The following is an 18035-nucleotide window of genomic DNA, read 5'->3' on the forward strand; positions in this document are numbered from 1 at the left end:
CCTGGTGGCGCAGTGGTTAAGAATCCACCTGTCATTGCAGGGGACACAGGTTCGATCCCTGGTTTGGGAAGATCCCACATGCCATGGAGCAACTAAGCCCGTGCGCCACAGCTACTGAGCCTGCACTCAAGAGCCCGCAAGCCACAACTACTGAGCCCACGTGCCACAACTACTGAAGCCTGCGTGCCTAGAGCCCATGTCTGCAACAAGAGAAGCCACCGCGATGAGAAGCCCACGCACCTCAGTGAAGAGTAGCCCCCGCTCACCGCAACTAGAGAAAGCCCGTGCACAGCAACAATGACCCAACACAGCCAAAAAACAAAACAAACAAATAAATAAATTTATTAAAATAAATAAATAAAATAAGTGGTGAGGACTGAAAGCCTGGCCTTATTCCTGATCTTACAGGGAAATCATTCAATACTTTAAGTGTCATGTCAGCTGTAGTCTTTTTATAGTTTCCCTTTATTAAGTTGAGGAAGTTCCCTTCTACTGCATTTCACAGTAAAGGGTATATTTGTCTTTTTTTTTTTTTTTTTGCTACTCAGCCTTTAAACTCCTTACTCATGTTTGGGGAATCCTCCACCCTTTGAGTCTTGGGGTAAGTTAAAGCCTGCCTTGCAGTATGGAATCACAAATGCCAACCACACAGATTCTCAGTGTCCTTGCAGCACAGGTAGGATCACATGACCTAGTGCAAGGGCACATGACTAGGCTCAGCCAATCAGATGCATAGGGGACTTTGACTGACAGATGTAGGGCCAGCAAAGAATCCATTCTGGTGACAGAGGTGACAGTGGCCATATCTTGTTTCTGGGGCAGCAACAGGGCTAGGTTTGGTTCTGGCAGTAGTGGGGGTATGAGTTGTGGTATCCATCGTTCAGCAGTAGTAGCTACATGACTATCTTGCCAATATGTTCTTTGTATGATTAAGTCAGCCAGAATTGGTTTCTGTTGATTACAAATAAGAACCTTAAATTGTCCAAGTAGTTAAATACCAGTAAGCCCACCGTAAAGAAATCTTGTTAGACAAACTGGAGATTTGTTAGATTTGTTTACACTTGTTAGACAAATGTAAAACAGCCCCTGCCATACTGGGGAGCTGACCCATCTGTGAGCGTTCTTCCTCAGGATACGGCCCTCACCCTCCTTTCCACCTCCTCCCCTCCCCTCTCTGTGCTTTGGCCACAGATCCCTCTGAATCCTTCCAAAGTGTCATGGCCTTTCCTTCCCCCCTGGCTTTGCAGCTGTTGAGTATCTTCTCGCTGGAATGTAGTTATCATCCCTCCCTAAACTGCTGACACTGCCTCCTGATTGGTCTCCCCCTCCACATCCCCTCAGGCCCATGCCCAGTCCATATTTCATACAATGGCCAGAGCCATCTTCTCAAAACGTATGTCTGAACGTGTCACCACTCTGTTTAAAATCTTTCAAAGCTTCTTTATTGATCTTTGGATAAAGACTAAATCCCTTAACACGACCCTCCAGGCTCAGCATGGTCTGGCTCCTACCTACCTCTCCAGCTTACTGGAAGACACTTAGAGGTAGAAGCAGGGAACTGGATTGATATGGAATGAGGGGGGCAAAGGAGAAGTCAAGGATGACACCCAGATTTCTGGTTGGAGCAGAGGTGGGGAAGCTCCTTAGTTTATTCACCTTTAAGATCTCAGAGGTGGGTACTGGTCAGCCTCACATCTTTTGCTGAACAGGGAGCTGAAAACCCATCCACCCACCCACCCACTCACTCACACTTCAGTCTGACAGTCAACTACCTGACCAGCCAAGCAGAGGCTTTAGGAGTGAGCTGCAGCTCTTTTATTTTTCTGTCTTTGGCTTAGGCACTTTCCCTCCCAGTGTCTTCGTTTTCTCATCTATAAAGCAGGAATAATATCAATACTTTCTCTCTTGCCTTCCCTTCCCTTTCCTTCTCTCTCCCTCCCTCCCTCTCTCCTTGATAAAAAATTATTGTAAGTGGTAAATTGCAGGCATGTGACTGGCCCAAGTTGAGACATAGCTGGAGATGACTGTCTCCTATGAGCCTCAGTAATAGAATCTATTTGCCTTTTAGAAAAATCACTCTGGTTTTCAGGTGAGGATGTATTGCAAATAAGTTAAGACAGGAAAGAAGAGGTCTCCAGTCTTCTCAACCCTTGGAGAAATGTGTGGGGAGGTGGGCTACATGGAGTGTGGAACAAACAGACCTGCCCCAAAACTCAGGGTAATCCTGGATCCTCCACTGTCTACAGTCCGTCCCTCAGCACGTGCTGTCGGCTCTACCTCCAAATATAGATGAACCCCTTTACTTCTCTCTTTTTTTTTTTTGGCCACGCTACATGGCTTGTGGGATCTTAGTTCCCCGACCAGGGATCGAACCTGGGCCTCTCGCAGTGGAAGTGTGGACTCCTAACCACTGGACCACCAGGGAAGTCCCACCCCTTTACTTCTCTTCATTTCTGCTGCCATCACCTTAGTTCAACCACCATCCGTTCTCTCTGACCTACTCCAATAACAGGATGCCCCACCTCTTCTCCTGTCTCGCTCCAAAACATCTCCATCCAAAAGCCAGTGACCTCTAAAAATGTAAAGCAGGTACTGTTACTCATTTCCTAAGTCCTCCGCCGGCTCCCCAAACCCCTCAGCCCTAGCCACAAGCCTGCGCAGTCTGCACCACTCCTTCCCTGTTCACCCAAACCCAGGCACCCTGTCCTTCCTTGCTCCTGTGCTTCAGGAAGGCCCAGCTTCTGTCCTTACCGCCCCCTCTGCCTGGGTGGCTCTTCCCCTGGCTCTCCCCGCACACCACAAATCGCTGAGTCCTCCCCTGCAGGTCTCTGCCCAGAGGTGTCTCCTTGAAGAGCCTCTTTCTAAGTGCACTTGCCCCCATCACTCTTTGTTCCATCACTTTTATTTCATTCATAACACTTACTGCCTGAAATTAGACTTTTTATATTTATAGAGGTCTCCTCAACATTACTACTTTTACATTTTTATTAATTTTAATTCTACTAGGAATACATAACTATGTTGTCCAAAGAGCCTGACAGGTAAGCTCCTCTTCTCCCAGTGAGATCCCTCACTGAAATGACAGCTCCGTTTGTCCTATTGACCATGATTTGTAAGTTCCTAGAACCATGCATGCATGGCATGTTCCACAAACAGTTAATGAGTGAAGAGTGAATCAAGGGCCACACTCTGGCTCTACCACATATTAGCTTCCCTTTGGGGAGGGCTGGAGGAGGAGGAATCAGAGGCCAAAGTCCAGAGGAGGCAACGGATTTGGGCAAACTACTTATTTTCTCCAACTATCAGTTTGCTCATTTATTAAAAAAAAAAAAAAAAAAGGGAAAAGAGCATTTATCTCATAGAATTGTGAGCATCAAGTAGTGCCAGGCACACCATACACCCCCTCATGAAGTTTATAGTCTAGTTGGGGGGGGCAGTGGGGACGTACTTGAAACGCTGCGTGTTGATTCCGTAGTTCACCAATCTGTTCAGTGGCCCTAGAATGTTAGAGCCACGCTTTCCAAACGGGGCTGGAAAGAGCTATGTGGGAACAGGGGTTACCCTGAAACCGTCCGATGCATCTTCCTGGACTGTTTGTTTTACTTGGAAGTAATTTTTAGCATTATGTTTTATAGTAAACTAAACACAAAGACTTGTTGAGTCAAATGCAGAATTTGCCTGAATTTTAAAATCCAGGTGCTTTGGGCATCATCTTGAGAGGCACTGGAGATCACGTGGGAGGGCTGAGCCCCGTGTTTTCTAGGTGGGGAAGTGGATGCAGAGAGTGGCCAGGCCTGGCCTCTCCATCCTGGTTAGGGTCTTCTCTGGCTCACTTGGTAAGCCTCCTGTCATCATGCAGGACTCTGGTGTGCTCCTCTCAAGTCCCTGACCTCAGCAGAAACAGCAGGTAGCTTCCTCTCCTTCCCCTGTGGGAGTGAGGGTGAAGCCCAGAGGCCAAGGCCAGGAGGAAGGTTCTGGGCCCTAATCCAACTCTCCTAATTCCTAACATTGCCCAGACCCTGGACCACCCTGCCTGCCCATCAACACTTCCTCTTCTCAACCATCCACCGATCTGGACATAATTATAGTAATTATACTGGGATATCCTTTCCCAATTATGTAAAACCAGCATAGGTAACTGCTTCTGAGCATAATCACAGGAGATGTTTACAGACTCACAATCACATCAGAGTAAATGATAGCTTCCTCTCCTCCCATTAATACACCAATATTAGGGCCCTATCAGGGCCAATTAGTCAAATCCCAGCAGTGAGGGGGTGGGAAAGACCTCACACTCTCCCACCACCTGCAAAGCAGGAAGGGATCTCAGGGTCCCAGCCAGGATTTTACAGGACACCCAGAAGCCTGCAGAAGTATGGGCTAACGTGCACTGGACACCTACCGTGTGTCAGGCACTCAGGGTAGGCCAGCAAACACCTAGGAACAATTCTGCACGCTGGTGTTAATATCCCCCTTTACATGTTTGTAGACTGGTTCTGAGAGGGCTGGTGTCCAGGGTCACCCACAACAGACCATGAAGCTAGGAGGGGGCTTTTCCATGACGCAACTCAACCGGCCAGACTCCCAGGCCACAGCGCCGCCAGCTCTATGCCCCCTTCCTTATCTCCTCTTTTCAATGCTTCCTCTTCCGTGGCAGTCACCAAAGCTACCCTTGCTCGCCTCCGGTCCCCCTCCCACCCTCATCAGTTCCCCAGCGTTGACACTGCTTTCTCTGCCCCCCTCCGCCCCTTCTTCCTGTCCCTGTGGGGTTGTAGGGTGTTATCTCTCCAGAAGGGCGGGGAGGTGGGGTGGGGATAGGGTGGGGCATAGGGCGAAAGCCACCGCAGGAACCCGAAGTTTCCCACCGACCCCCACCAGGGGCTCCGCCCGGAGCTCGGCCCTGGGGTCGCACACCTTCGGCGTCCACGCTCCCACACACGCAAAGGCCGCCCCCCGGCGTGCGCAGGGGAGCGCGCCTGCACACACGCACACAGCACAAAGACGTGCACCCCGCTCCATCCAGGCAAACGCACCCCCAATCGGTAGAGCACGCAGCGGTGCACACGCACCCTCGCTTGCACACACGCGCACGTATACCCACCCCAGCGTGCGCCCTCACGTACACACACACGCACGCACACACACACACACACACAAGCCGGACAGCATCCTTGTGGACCCCTAATGCCGACCTCAGGGCCCTGACGCGTCCGGGCCCTGCCCAGCGCTGGCTCGGCGGCGCGCACACACGCGCACACGGGCCCCCGCGCGCCCTCCCAGCTCGGCTGCTCGGCTCCCGAGATCCCCAGCTCCCCGCCCCGGCCGCGGCGGTAGCTGTGAGGCGGGCGCTGTGCGGCGCGGCGGGACCGGGCGGGGGCGGCGGCCGGGAGCGCGGAGGAGGCGGAGCAGGAGCCGGGAACCGGCTGGCCCGCGCCCCTCCTGCCGGCCGGGGATTTTCCAGCCTGGGCGCTGACGCCGCGGACCTCCCTGCGGCCGCCGCGGACCATGGGCGACAAAGGGACGCGGTGAGTGCGGGCGGCGGCCGGTCCGGGGCGCGTGGGGCGACCCGGTCGAGGGCGCGGGCAGGGGTTCTAGTCCGTGTCCCGGCTGTGCGTGCGCAGCCACCCCGGCACCGCCGGCGCCTGCTTCGCGGCGGCTCTCGGCTCTCCTCCACCGGAGGTCTCCCGTGTGGTCGCCAGCAGGGCCAGGGGCGCGCGGACGGAGCGCCGAGGACCTGGCCGCGGATACACACTCACATGCACTCACTCGCTGACACCCAGCACTGGCCAGCCGGCGCAGGGATGCAGGGGGCAGGTTGACACACAAAGGCACACGCTTATGTGGACACACGGGCACACTCATGCATGGCGCGCTCATGCTGGCATACACACTGACATTCACTGCCACATGTCAGCACATCCAGTGACACACTGTCACACACTCACTGGTACACACTCAACACGTTCTTGCTGACAGTCATGTTGGCATACACAGGTCACACTTCAACACATACCAATGCTAACACACCTTCATGCTGGCGCACACATGTTGGCCGACCCTGATGCATACGCTATCACTTGCACTGACCTTAACAAACACTCTCACTGAGACACACACGTTCTTACCCTTACCAACAGGAACACTTGTGTTGGCATGTCTCTCACCAACACAGTGTTCAACAGGCTATGCCAACGCTGACCTCCACAGACACACATCAGACTGACGCCCACACATACACCCCAGGTCACATGCCAACAGCCCCTGGCCGCTGATACATTCCAGGTCCCTGCAGGTGGAGAAGTGGAAACTCACGCGCCACACAGGGTGGGAGGCCCCCTGGAGCCTGGGAAGATGCCTCCCATCCACATTTCCTTTCCCTCTGACCTCCCCAAGGCCTTCGGTGGTGGCTGGGATCTGCTTGAGCTGGGGGTGGGGAGGGCCCTCCTGTCTCTTAGGAGCCTGCCCTGCTCAGAAAGGGAGAGGGATGCCTCTGAAATGGGAAACTGGGACAGAAAGGGGAGGGGGCTGGGGCCCAAGGCAAGCCCTGGTCAGGCACTCAGCTTTGTCACCCTAGTTCTACTCCTTCCCTCAGCCAACTCCCCTTACGTTCTGATACAAGCTTCTCCCTTAGCTGCTCTCACCCCTCTGCAACCCCCTTATTCATTCTTTTCTTTCTTTACCCCCTTCTGTCCTTGTGCCCCACTTCTCCCTCCTCTCTTCCCTCTCTGCACCCTCCCTTACTCTCTCCTTGCTTCCAGTAATTATTTCTTGAGTGCCTGGGGTGTACAAGGTATAATGTGGGGATCAAAGGTGTCCAAAACCTGTTCCTTCCCCAAAGGAGCTAATAGACTAGAGAGAAACGGCCCCCATGGTCATCATGTTTCGGGACCTCTGACAAAGCAATGTACCACTCACTGCCTGACACTGTCTCTCAACAACCTGAGAAAAGTAATTTTTTTAAAACACATTAAAAATGTATTTATTTATTTTTGGCTGTGTTGGGCTGTGTTGCTGTGCATGGGCTTTCTTTAGTTGCGGCTAGTGGGGGCTACTCTTTGTTGCGGTGAGTGGGCTTCTCATGGTGGTGGCTTCTTTTGTTGCAGAACACGGGCTCTAGGCGCACAGGCTTCAGTAGTTGTGGCACATGGGCTCAGTAGTTGTGGCTCGTGGGCTCTAGAGCACAGGCTCAGTAGTTGTAGCGTGTGGGCTTAGTTGCTCCGCGGCATGTGGGATCTTCCCGGATCAGGGCTCGAACCCGTGTCCCCTGCATTGGCAGTGGATTCTTAGCCACTGCGCCACCAGGGAAGCCCCAACCTGAGAATAGTCTTTCAGAGATTATTTCCATTTTCCAGAAGAAGAAACTGAGACTCAGAGATAACTTGTGCTCCTAAGTTTTAGAAACTGCTTCCCAGCCATCCTCCTGACGGCTCTGCAAGGAGGTTAGCTCTCCTCTTCCTGTTTTCCAGAGGAGGAACCAGAGCTTAGAGAGCGTACCTGACTTGCTTAAGGTCAAGAGGGGTCAGAGACAGGATAGAGGCTGGAGTCCACTTGGTCCATTGCTCTGTGGCTCACCCTTGGGTGCTGTCAAGCCCCTCGTGGGCCCTGGTTTGAGGCCCAGGAGGGATGGCCTGCTCTGTGTGTGGAGGCCCAGCTGGTGGTGGAGGCTGCAGAGATCGTGAGGCATCTGCGTTCACCTTGACGGCTAGTCCCCATTGCTGAACTGGTGACTCACGTCTCTGTCCTCAGCAGGAGCATGTGTGACCCTCTCCTCCACCACATCCATGTCCCCCATTGCCAAGATCCTCCTGACCTCTGAGGTCAGACTTTTCTCCCTGCAGGGAGTCAGGAGCCCTTCTTCCTCTCTCATTCCTCACGTGCTACTTCACCATCAGGGTGACTCAGCCCCTCCTGGGCCTTGGTTAGTCTCGCTGTGACTTGGGGGAAAGTGTCATTGTTCTCCTGCTGGCATGGGTTGTCAGCAGGATGGGGACACCATGAACAGCCAGGCACCTGTTGGAGACCCAATCTTTGGGGCCAAGCATTTTCCACGACTCCCCCTTCTCTGCCTCTAACTCACTGGGGGAGCTTGAGGACCTTGGATAATGGTCCTCACCTCTCTGGACCCTATCGTGTTCCTGTCTGTAAACTGTAGCTATCAATACCTAACATTTTCAGGGCTCTCCCTGTGTTTTCTGAATATACTGGGCAGGGGAGGAGGTGCTGCCAAAAGCCTGGTGCCCAGGCCTGGCTGTGGTCCATGTGACGGTGGCCCTGCTCTCTCTTCCGGTCTCCCCTGTAGTCCCAGGAGGGCTCCCTCTCCCTTCCAGACAGGTTTCCTGAGTAATTTGGAAGAGAAAGACAAAATCAATAATGGGCTGTACCTTGCCTTGTTCTGTAAGCCATGGGATTCTACTTTATCTCTGACTTAGAAGAAGAGGCTTGCAAGTATCCAATACTCCAAGGATCAACAGTCGTTGCATCCATCCTGCACCTGGATTTTCAACCCGCACGTGAAAGTGACAATGAGAATTTTTCAGAAACTGTCACTGCCCTCTAGGGAGTCCCAGGGTCAAGGGGGAAAGAGGGCATGAGACGAATACCTGGATAGGACTAATTACAGGTCGTGTGATGACTGCTCTAACAAGTGCTCTAGGAGCAATCATACAGCCATTCAACAAATGTTGACCAAGTGCCGGGGCTGGCGGTTCAGAGGTGAATGGCTCTACTCTGTTTCCAAAAGACTGGGAGCAGAGCAGGTGATTATAATGCAGGGTGACATGTGCTGTGGGAGGCTGAAGGAGGAGCCCCCCCCACCCCGTTTTGTCAGGGGGCATGGTGAGGGAAGCTTTCATGGGAAGGAGGTGGCATTGGAGCAAGGGGGTGGGACTCGGACGTCATTCCTGGCCGGGGGTACAGAATGTGACAAGGCTTGGAGGCATGAAGCAGCCTGTGGGTTGGGCTGGGGTGATGGGTGAGAGTGAACATGGGCCAGTTATCAACAGGCTGGGATGTCAAGCTAAGGAGAGGAGATTTTCTCCCGAAGTCCCTGGTGACTCAGAGAGGACTGTGGGGAGGGGAGGGATGGGAGCAGATCTTTGTTTTGGAAGGATGCCTTTGGCAGTGGCAAGGAGGGGCAGGCCTGGATGCAGGGAAACCCGTGAGGAGACTGAGGAGGAGCCTGAGAGAAGGCGAGATCCGATCTAAGGCTTTGGCAAGGATGGAACTGAGAAAGATGAACAAGGAGCTGGAGTCCATTAGCCTTACTGCCTGGATGCCTGGTATGTGTCAGCTTTACATGCATGATCCCATTTGGTTCTCCCTGTGATCCTATTAGTGTAAGGACTGTTGTTCCCATTTTACAGACCAGGAAACAGACTAGGAGAGATTAAGTAATTTGTCCACTACCATTCAGCCAACGAGCTTCTGAACCCAGGCCCGTCTGTCCTGCTGCTCCGTGCTTTCACCCAGAGGGACGGGGTTGTCTGGCCCATAGGTGGCCTCCCCCGTCTCCCTGGTGGCCTCATTCTCAAGTTGTGCGTCCCTTCTGGTTCTTGCTGTTCCCACTAATTCAACTGGCAATATACAGGATCAAAGTTGAACAACAGGAGGGACTTCCTGAGAGGTGATGGGATGGAGTGGCATTTCATTTCCTACAGATGTTTATGAACTCTTCTTTTTTGGCAGAGAAGGAGGGTGGGTGTGATGGGGACACGTAATCACCAGCTCTCTTGTGAACCTTGGCTGTTGTCTCTGTTGGTGGTTAAGCTCTGTGTGATCCATCTTGGCTGGAACATGGGGGAAGTCCTGTGGCTTTGGCCAGGGGTGCTTATGGGGCTGCGGGGAGTGGAAGCATTGAGCTTGACCCGTCTTCTCTGATCCTTGACTCCGGGCTGACCTCTGGGCTTCACACATCTCCCCAGCTCTCTTCCTTCCGAGTTTGGGCCTCCTTGCCCAGGGTTGAAACCTCCCACTGGCATGGGTTCAGGGGTCCTGAGTCATGGGTGTGCCATACCTCGGGGCTGTGGCAATGGAAGAACAATAGCCTGGGAGTCAGCACGCCCCTAGTGGCCTCCTGGCCTCTGCCAGGCCATCCTCCACAGCGACCATGCTGACCATCTGTTGAGGCCTGCAGGGGGTGGCAGCTTGACAGGGAGTCAGGCTGGAAGTTGAGGAAGATGTAGGGAGGCTTCTGCATAGATGGGTCCGGATCTTGGGGCAGGGATGGACGTGGGAGGCAGGGATTTGAAAGTCTTCGGGTTAGAGGTGGTGTCTGACTTGGGGATTATGGGTGACATGGTACAGGGAGAGGGAGAAGATAGAGCGTATGAAGAGAGGATGGCTGGGGGCATTTGAGGCTTTGGAGAGCACATGCCTGGGGGTGGAGAGAGGAGGGAAGGACCAACAGAGGATGAGCTTGGGAAAGACCCCTGGGATTTAGGCAGAAGGCAGTGGCTGGTGACTTGGTGAGAGGGGTTTTGATGGAGCCATGAGGGCAAAGCTGGGCTACAGCAGGCAGAGGAGAGAAGAGAAGGACCTTGCTTTTCTCTGTGCCTGGAGCTGGGGGGGAGCCTCTCAGAAGAAGGGTATGAGGTCCTGGGCTGGGGCTGGTGGGGTTTCCGGGTGTGGGGACCTGGGGGGTGAGGCTCAGCTGGGGACTGGGGAGAACATCGCGGAGGCGTCAGCTGGTCACAGGGGGGCATGTCTGTGCTGGCTCCTGAAAGAGGGGCTGCTGACTCAGGCAGGGGGTCTTGAGAAAGGCTTCCTGGAGAAGGTGACCCCCTGAGCTGGGTCCTGGGGCACAAGGAAGGCTTAGGTGTTCTAGACAGAAGGAAGAGCCTAGGCCAATGTGTAGGTGCGGGAGTGTGAGGGGTGAGGCTGCCGAGGGAGGTGGCAGCCCTGGCGAGCAGGCTTTGGGTGCTGGGGTGGGTGGGTTTCGAGGTACTTTCTACCCAGGTATTCACACCTCAGGTGTCTTTGTTCCCCGGGTGGTGAGCTCCTTGTGATTTGGGGCTCTTTCTGTTTCCTGGTCCATTATCCAGCTCTGGGTCTGGTTCACAGGAGATGCCTGACAGGGATTTGTTGATGAGACTGAACTCCTTCCTCCCTTCTTGCCTCTGCTGTCAGCCCAGGGGCTCCCTGAGTGCTGAAATTAGCTCTTTCCCATTAGGGAATCCTAAGGATGGAAGCCATGCCTCCCACATTAGACCGGCTGTTGGGGGGTCTCTTCCATCAGACTGGGAAGTCGCGAGGGAGAAGATTACCACCCCTGTCAGAACGGGCTTCCTGCAATTGAAGCCTGTTTCTCCCCCATCAGATAGGCTTCTGCAGGTGGGAGCCATGTCTCCTACATCAGGCGGGGGGCTCCTGGGGGTGGGGCATGTGTCCAGGACAAGCCCTGGAATTAGAACAGGACACCCTTATGGTTCCTGGGCACCCTTCTTCCCTCCCGTGTGCAGGATGGGTCCTGCCCAAGGGGTGGCTTGAGTCCTAGTAGGGGGATGTAGATCGGAGGGGGTGCGACAGGGCAGGGTGGCTGCTTTTGAGAGGGGAACAAAGGACACTGTTGTCCCAGCCCCCTCCCTCCCTCCCTCCCTCCCTCCCAAGGGGCCCTGGCAGGGTCATCTCTCTGGAGACACACCTCCTCCTTCCTGGTCCTGGCCTCATCTATAGTCCCACTTGAGAGGAACTGCTTGTTCCTTCTCAAGAGACCTGGTGATGGATGAGGCCCCCAGGAGGCCAGACCCCAGGGACCGGACCAGACAGGTCCCTGGAGTTCTGTGTGATTGAAGCCACCGCAGCCACTGAGCTGCTTTCCCTCTGCCTGGGGCTGGGCCTGGCCTGGCTGAGACCATAGCCAGTGGGTCCTTCTGTAACTGGAGAGGGATCTGGAGCAGGTAGGGTGTGGTGGTCCATGTCAGGCCAGCGGGAGGCAGGACTCTTCACTCAAGGTCGGAGGGGTTCAGTGGCCGTGCAGGGTGCAGCCTCTCTCCAGGGTGTACTCAGAGGCCCAGAAGCTGAATGAGTATGGACCTGCACAAGGCAGGGGCTCCCTCGCATCCTGGCCCTGGGCCTCTGGCCCCACAACTGGGCCTCCTGGTCCTTTTGCAGCCTTACCCCCTTCCCCGAGCCTGTGCAGTCAGTGGGCATGGATACATTTTGGCAGAGGACCAGGGAGGGGGTGGGGAGTGGACTGCTGGGATGTGCCATCCCAGGAGGGTCCCAGAGATACGCTCTAATGCTTGCTCAGTGCTGGAGGGAAGAAGTGGGGGATTGGGCAGCTCAGGCCTCTGCCACTCACCAGTGGGACTGAGACCACTGGATGGCTGAGGGTTGTGTTCTTTCCTGTGAGACCAGCCTTCTGCCTCTCAAAGCACCTGCAGGAACCGGCAGGCAGGCAGGCAGGTCCTGGACAGTTTCATTTTCTCTGCCCAGGCTGTGCCCTCCTTTAGGTACTCACAGTCACCTCTGTGATCTGATTAGCATGTATTAGAGGCCGATCAGTATAGTGGTTAGGCTCTAGGAAGAACCAGGTTTCCCGGTTTCAAATGCCGGCTCTGCCACTTACCAGCCTGGCAACCTCTGCTGATTATTTAACCCATTCTCTGCTGCAGCTCCCTCATCTGTAAAATGGGATAGCAATAGTGCCTGCATGATACGTTGTTTTGAGGGTTAAATGAGTTAAAATAGGTACAGCTCGGGGACAAGTCCCTGGAACAAGTGCCGTGTTATATGCGGTTAGTTCACAACACCCTTCCTGTCCTTCAAGGCCTGGATCACACATGGCCTCCTTCTCTAGGAAGCCCTCACTGATTTCCAAGTGCCTTGTGACTTTTTTTTTTTTTTTTTGCCATATATTCATTCTCTCTCTCTTCTCTTTCTGTTGGCACTCATCCCTCCGTCTCTTCGTGGGTCCTGGTTATTTGCACACTTGTGGTGTCCTCTGTGTGAGGCCAAGGGCACCTGTCCTGGATCTGTTGTCCCTTTGCACCTGTGCAGACCTGGCATGAGACTGAGCTCCATAAATATTTGTTCAGTGAAGGAGGCTAATGTAGGTGTTTCACTGGGAAAAAATATACTTGGGGATGGGCAGTGTGGTGGGTGAGGACAATGGGACACCATTGCTGATTCTGAAACGTCTAAAAGTGACCTGAGCCACAGGCATTAGATTATTCTCTGTGATCCAAAGGGCGGAGGTCACAGGATGACTCGCTTTACCTTTGCTAGGAGAATGTGTTTTCAGACAACCAGAGCTACCTGGCGAGGGGCTTGGTGGCTCATTCCAGCCTCTGTGCCTTTGTTTTTCCTGCTCCCACCATCCAGAATGCCATCCTGTCTTCTCTCTGCTTGTCCAAATTCTACGTCCTAAATACGTGCCCAGCCATGGTGCCATCACTTCCTGGCCCCCAGAGGGTGGGCTCCATTCATCACGCCCATCCTCAGACATTTACTGAGCCTTTCCTGGGTCTGGGCGGTGACATGGGAAAGTAGGGAGTTCCCCTTTGGGGTGGACATCTGGATCTGGCTATAGTATATCCAGTGTGGCTTGACCTGACCCGAGGAGAGGACCGTGGCTTCCAATGATCCACCAGTGATCAGGGAGCTCTTTATGCAGCTGGAGAGCCCTCCCTTGGCCTGCTGGCAGAGCATAGAACTCCCCAGTGGCTTCCCACTGGGCAAGTACTCAGAACCCACCTAATTACTGGGGACAGAGTTCTGGGCACTGGATCCAGCAGGCTGCGGTCCAGTAATAATCAGCTAATTAAACCACCCAAGAATTGCTCCTTGGCCTAGAGGAGTGGAGGGAAGGGGGTGGTGAGGCTCAGAAGAGTCGTGGGAAGGAGAGGGCTGCTCTATGCAGGGAGAGTTCAGACACTGGGCCTGCTGAGCAGAGCTGGGAAAGGGAAGCAGGAAATGGGGAGGGGGGGCAGGGCAGGGAGAGAGACAGCTGGATGAGAGAGGGTGTTATCTGGGGACAGCATTCAAGTGAGATGAATCAGGGCGGGGATCTGGTCTGGGAGGCAGGGACCCCATTGGTTCACTGTCCCTGTGACATCACGGATGAACTGTTTTTCCTCTGTGGACCTCAGTTTCTCCACATGTCAAGCAGCATGGGGGAAAGGGATTGGCCTGGGAGGTCTCTGGGACCCTTTGCTTTGGTTCAGCAGCTAGCAGGGGAGGGGGCGTGAACCGCAGGCTGTGTTTCTGCCCGATAGCTTGGCGTCTAGCAGCCCTGTCTTCTGGAAGCGGCAGACGGTGCTCGGGTCTGATCCAGCCTGAGATTGAGTTGCCGTAGGTTAATCAGAAGGGAAGACTGTAGGTGGCAGCAGGCACGCCCTCGGCCTCTGGTGTGCCCTTAGCCCTGCCCTGTCCTCGTGACTGTCCTGTGGTTCCCAAACCAAGTGTCCTCAGCGAGTGACCGCTTAAGGCTCTGCAGTGTCTTTTCCACCAGTCTAGAAATTTCCCAAGTAGCATCCCCAGGTGTGTGGGGATGGGGTTCCCCGAAGGTAAAGCCACAAGGTTTGGAGTTTGGATTTCAGAATCACACAGACTCGGCTTTGCTGTCCAGCAATATTGTGCACTAGCTCCAGGCCCTTGGCTGAGGGTCTTAAACTCTCTGGGCATCAGTTTTTGCATTTATGAACTAAGGATAATAATATCCCCTATTGCGTGTGGCTGCTATGGGCGGAGAGGGTAGGGATTTGATAACAGTCCTTGTTACTCTTCGGGACTGGCAGTGGACCTCAGCTTTTCTCTCCGCCCTCTCTCTCTTGCATCCCCTCCCTCCTCCCGTCCTGCGCAGGACCGTGTGCCCCGCTGGGTGTGTTGGGGTGGGAGCTGTGCTGGGCTGGAGGAGAAGGTCAGATGGTGGCTGGAAAGGGAAGTGAGATTGCCCGGGGAGGGGTGGGGCAGTTGGGGCTGGAGCAGCCATGGCCCCCTCCCTTTGGGCCCCGCACTTATGGTGGGTTCTCTAGGAGGAAGTGGGGAGAGCGTGGGGGGCAGGAAGCTGGGGACAAGGGTGGGCTTTATGGAGCGTCCCAGGCCTCTCTCCTTTAGCCCCCGCCCCCCAGGTGCCGGGTGCGGAGCCCAGAGCCTGGTTTTCTGCCAGGGAAGCCAGCAGGCCGCTGTTTCACACACTCAGACAACAAACAGCCCTTCCTGGTTCTCAACCCCTGCTGGGAGGTGCCTGCTTGAAGCTGGGGCACTTGGAAGGCAGCGCCTGCCTGCCGCGGAGGTTGGCCGAGGTCTGGAGGAGAGGCCGCAAAGGAGGGGACAAAAGCCGCCTCCCCCTCCCCCAGCCTCTCCCCGCAGTGCTGGGCTGCGGCACGCCAGGGCCTCTGACTCCAAGGAAGCTGATTACATAATGCAGCTGGACTCCCTGCTGGCTTCTTCCATTCCTCCCCAGAGCGGCCTCGAAGGAGGTGCCGCTGTGCTTTGGTTCCCGGGCCCAAGAGGTCATTGTGACCATCCCCCTGCCTAGGGCGCTGTGCCCACACCATCTCAGGAGGAGAGCTGCATGCCCTGCGCTGCCCTCGTGCAGGCACTGGGGTTGCCTCTGCGTACTGCCTCCCTTCCCACGCTCCTGGGAGCAGGGCTCCAAAGGGGAGAAGCCTCATTAGAGGAAACAGGCTATGTCCTGAGATCATTTGCCTGCACAGTGCCCCAGAGGGAAGCTGGCCTGTCTGCAGCCAGAGGGACGGATAACCAGCATCTTCCAGTTTGTTCAACTCAGTTCCACAAACGTTTCTCGAGCACCTGCTGAGTGCCAGGCCCAGACCTCAAGGCACGTCGCCGAAGCCGGCTGGCTGACCCCCGTGGCGTCTCTCTCCTGGTGGGAAGCTGACTTAAGGAGCAGCTCTGTCCCCCATCTCCCACCTAAGGCAATAGCCTTTCTCACAGGCCGGGGCCTGGCTGTCCTGTGTTCTGGGGTGGCAGGGACATCACGACAAGGAAGCATGGGGGTTCCTCTGGGCTAGGCTTTTTCAGGGTTGGCTTATACCCTTTCTATTCAGCCACCCTGCCCTCCCAAGGAGGTTTCCGTGAACAAACCCGTGAGTGTCTGCCCCATCGCAGGCCCTGGGCCAGGCACTTGAGGTATGAAGAGGAAACAGGCAAGTCTCAGCCCTCCTGCTGCTTGTATCTTCTGGGGGAGAGGAAACAGATCATCCCAACATGCTATAAGAAGGCGGGTAGTGGGAATTCATTTATACGGGGCACAGAGCAAGCCCAGTAGATGTGTCACAGGTACACCCCCAGAAGTGGGAGGCAGGGGCGTCATTGCAGCAAGCTTTGGAAGGTGAGTTTGACATGAACCAGAGGTGACGCTTGTCTTGGCGGTGCCTGTGACCGATGTTCTCAGCAGGGACTGATCTCCTTCATCAGATACTTGAGAACCCACTATGTGCCAGGCACAGAGTCTGCTTCATCTGCTGTGAGTAAGGTGTGTCCTAGGACTGTTGGAGGACATAAAATCTAGGGTGAAAAGGGAAGGTTCTGCCACGTGGCATCACAGTGAGTGTTTGGGCCTGAACAGATGAAATGGGGCAGCAGGTGTAAGAGGAGACACCGGGCTCAGCAGCCACTCCGTGGAAACCAGGGGCTGCCCTGGTGGAGGGCAGCAGGAGCAAAGGCTTCCCTCCAGCTGGGAAGACCTTGCAGAGGTCTGATGACTGTTCCCAGAAAAGTGATGGACATGAAAGAGCCGGGAAACCATATCTTACAAGAAACAGCTCTAGGCTTGGGGCCGTGGGGCGGGGGTGGGATGAGGGCACACGTCTGCAGCTCCAAGGGCTGGGAACACAGAGGCCAGGCAGTGGCGTGGTAGAAAGAGGGAGCTCATCTGGGGTTCTCACCTCCCCTCTATCAGTAGTTTTGTGTCTGTGGGCTGAGTTTTTCAGCCTCTGGGCATAAAGTTTCCATCCTTTCTGTGTTGTATCTGTGCTAATGAAAGCACTCAGCACATTAGCAGGTTGATTTTATTATAGGACTCTATAGCTCCAGGGCAGTGGAAGAAACCTGGAAGCATTTTTAAACTCAGTAAGGAGAACTTTCTTTTTTCGCAACAGATTTTTTTTTTTTTTTTTTTTTTTTTGCGGTACGCGGGCCTCTCACTGTTGTGGCCTCTCCCGTTGCGGAGCACAGGCTCCGGACACGCAGGCTCAGCGGCCAAGGCTCACGGGCCCAGCCGCTCCGCGGCATGTGGGATCCTCCCGGACCGGGGCACGAACCCGTGTCCCCTGCATCGGCAGGCGGACTCTCAACCACTGCGCCACCAGGGAAGCCCTCGCAACAGATTTTAATATCCTAAAAAGGACAAAGATGATCACACGGCATAATGGAGTGGTTAATATGCACATATTCTTTTCTCATATTATTTAGAGCGATCGCTGCAGCAGCAGCGACTCCCTATGCATACTTGAAACAATCCAGCCATCTCGGATGTTCGCAACTTTGCAGAGTCAACTTTGCCAAAAAACTAAAAAGAAAGAAAGAAAGAAAAATTTTTTAGTAGAACTTTCAAACAAAAAACCACGACCCAGTCTTAGGCTGAGCCCTGACCCTGATCAACTTCCGTCGGATTGTAGAGCTGGGGTGGGGGTGGGAGAGGTCCCAAACTCCAGGGAGAAAAGAAACCCTCACCTAACCCCCTCACCTAACCCTGGGGGGGGGGGGGGCATTTAACCTGATGGTGATGGTTACATGTCCCCATCACCAAAGTGCTTTTCTTCTCCCTATTCCACAGCCACCAGCTCAGTCCATGCCTCACTTCTGGCCTGGACTTACTGCAGTAGTCTTCTGGCTGCTCAGTCTAAACCCCCCAAATCCTCCTCTTACTCTGAAATTCTCATCTGACCCTGTCCTTCTGCAGCTTAAAAACTGATCAGGGGCTTCCCTGGCGGCGCAGTGGTTGAGAGTCCGCCTGCCGATGCAGGGGACGCGGGTTCGTGCCCCGGTCCGGGAAGATCCCACATGCCGCGGAGCGGCTGGGCCCGTGAGCCATGGCCGCTGAGCCTGCGCGTCCGGAGCCTGTGCTCTGC

The 18035-nt window shown here is 54.7% G+C and overlaps 1 protein-coding gene across 1 annotated transcript in view; it reads left to right on the forward strand.

The window, feature by feature from the left end:
• The first annotated feature begins 5418 nt into the window (after positions 1 to 5418).
• The window catches only part of ARRB1 (arrestin beta 1), a 73856-nt gene continuing 61239 nt past the window's right edge, over positions 5419 to 18035 (forward strand). The window contains exon 1 of the mRNA XM_065882133.1: positions 5419 to 5525. Coding sequence (XP_065738205.1) covers positions 5506 to 5525 — 20 coding nt within the window. The 5' untranslated portion in view covers positions 5419 to 5505. The remainder of the gene's footprint in view (positions 5526 to 18035) is intronic.

This window comes from Phocoena phocoena, chromosome 8, assembly GCF_963924675.1.
Source record: "Phocoena phocoena chromosome 8, mPhoPho1.1, whole genome shotgun sequence".
NCBI lineage: Eukaryota > Metazoa > Chordata > Mammalia > Artiodactyla > Phocoenidae > Phocoena > Phocoena phocoena.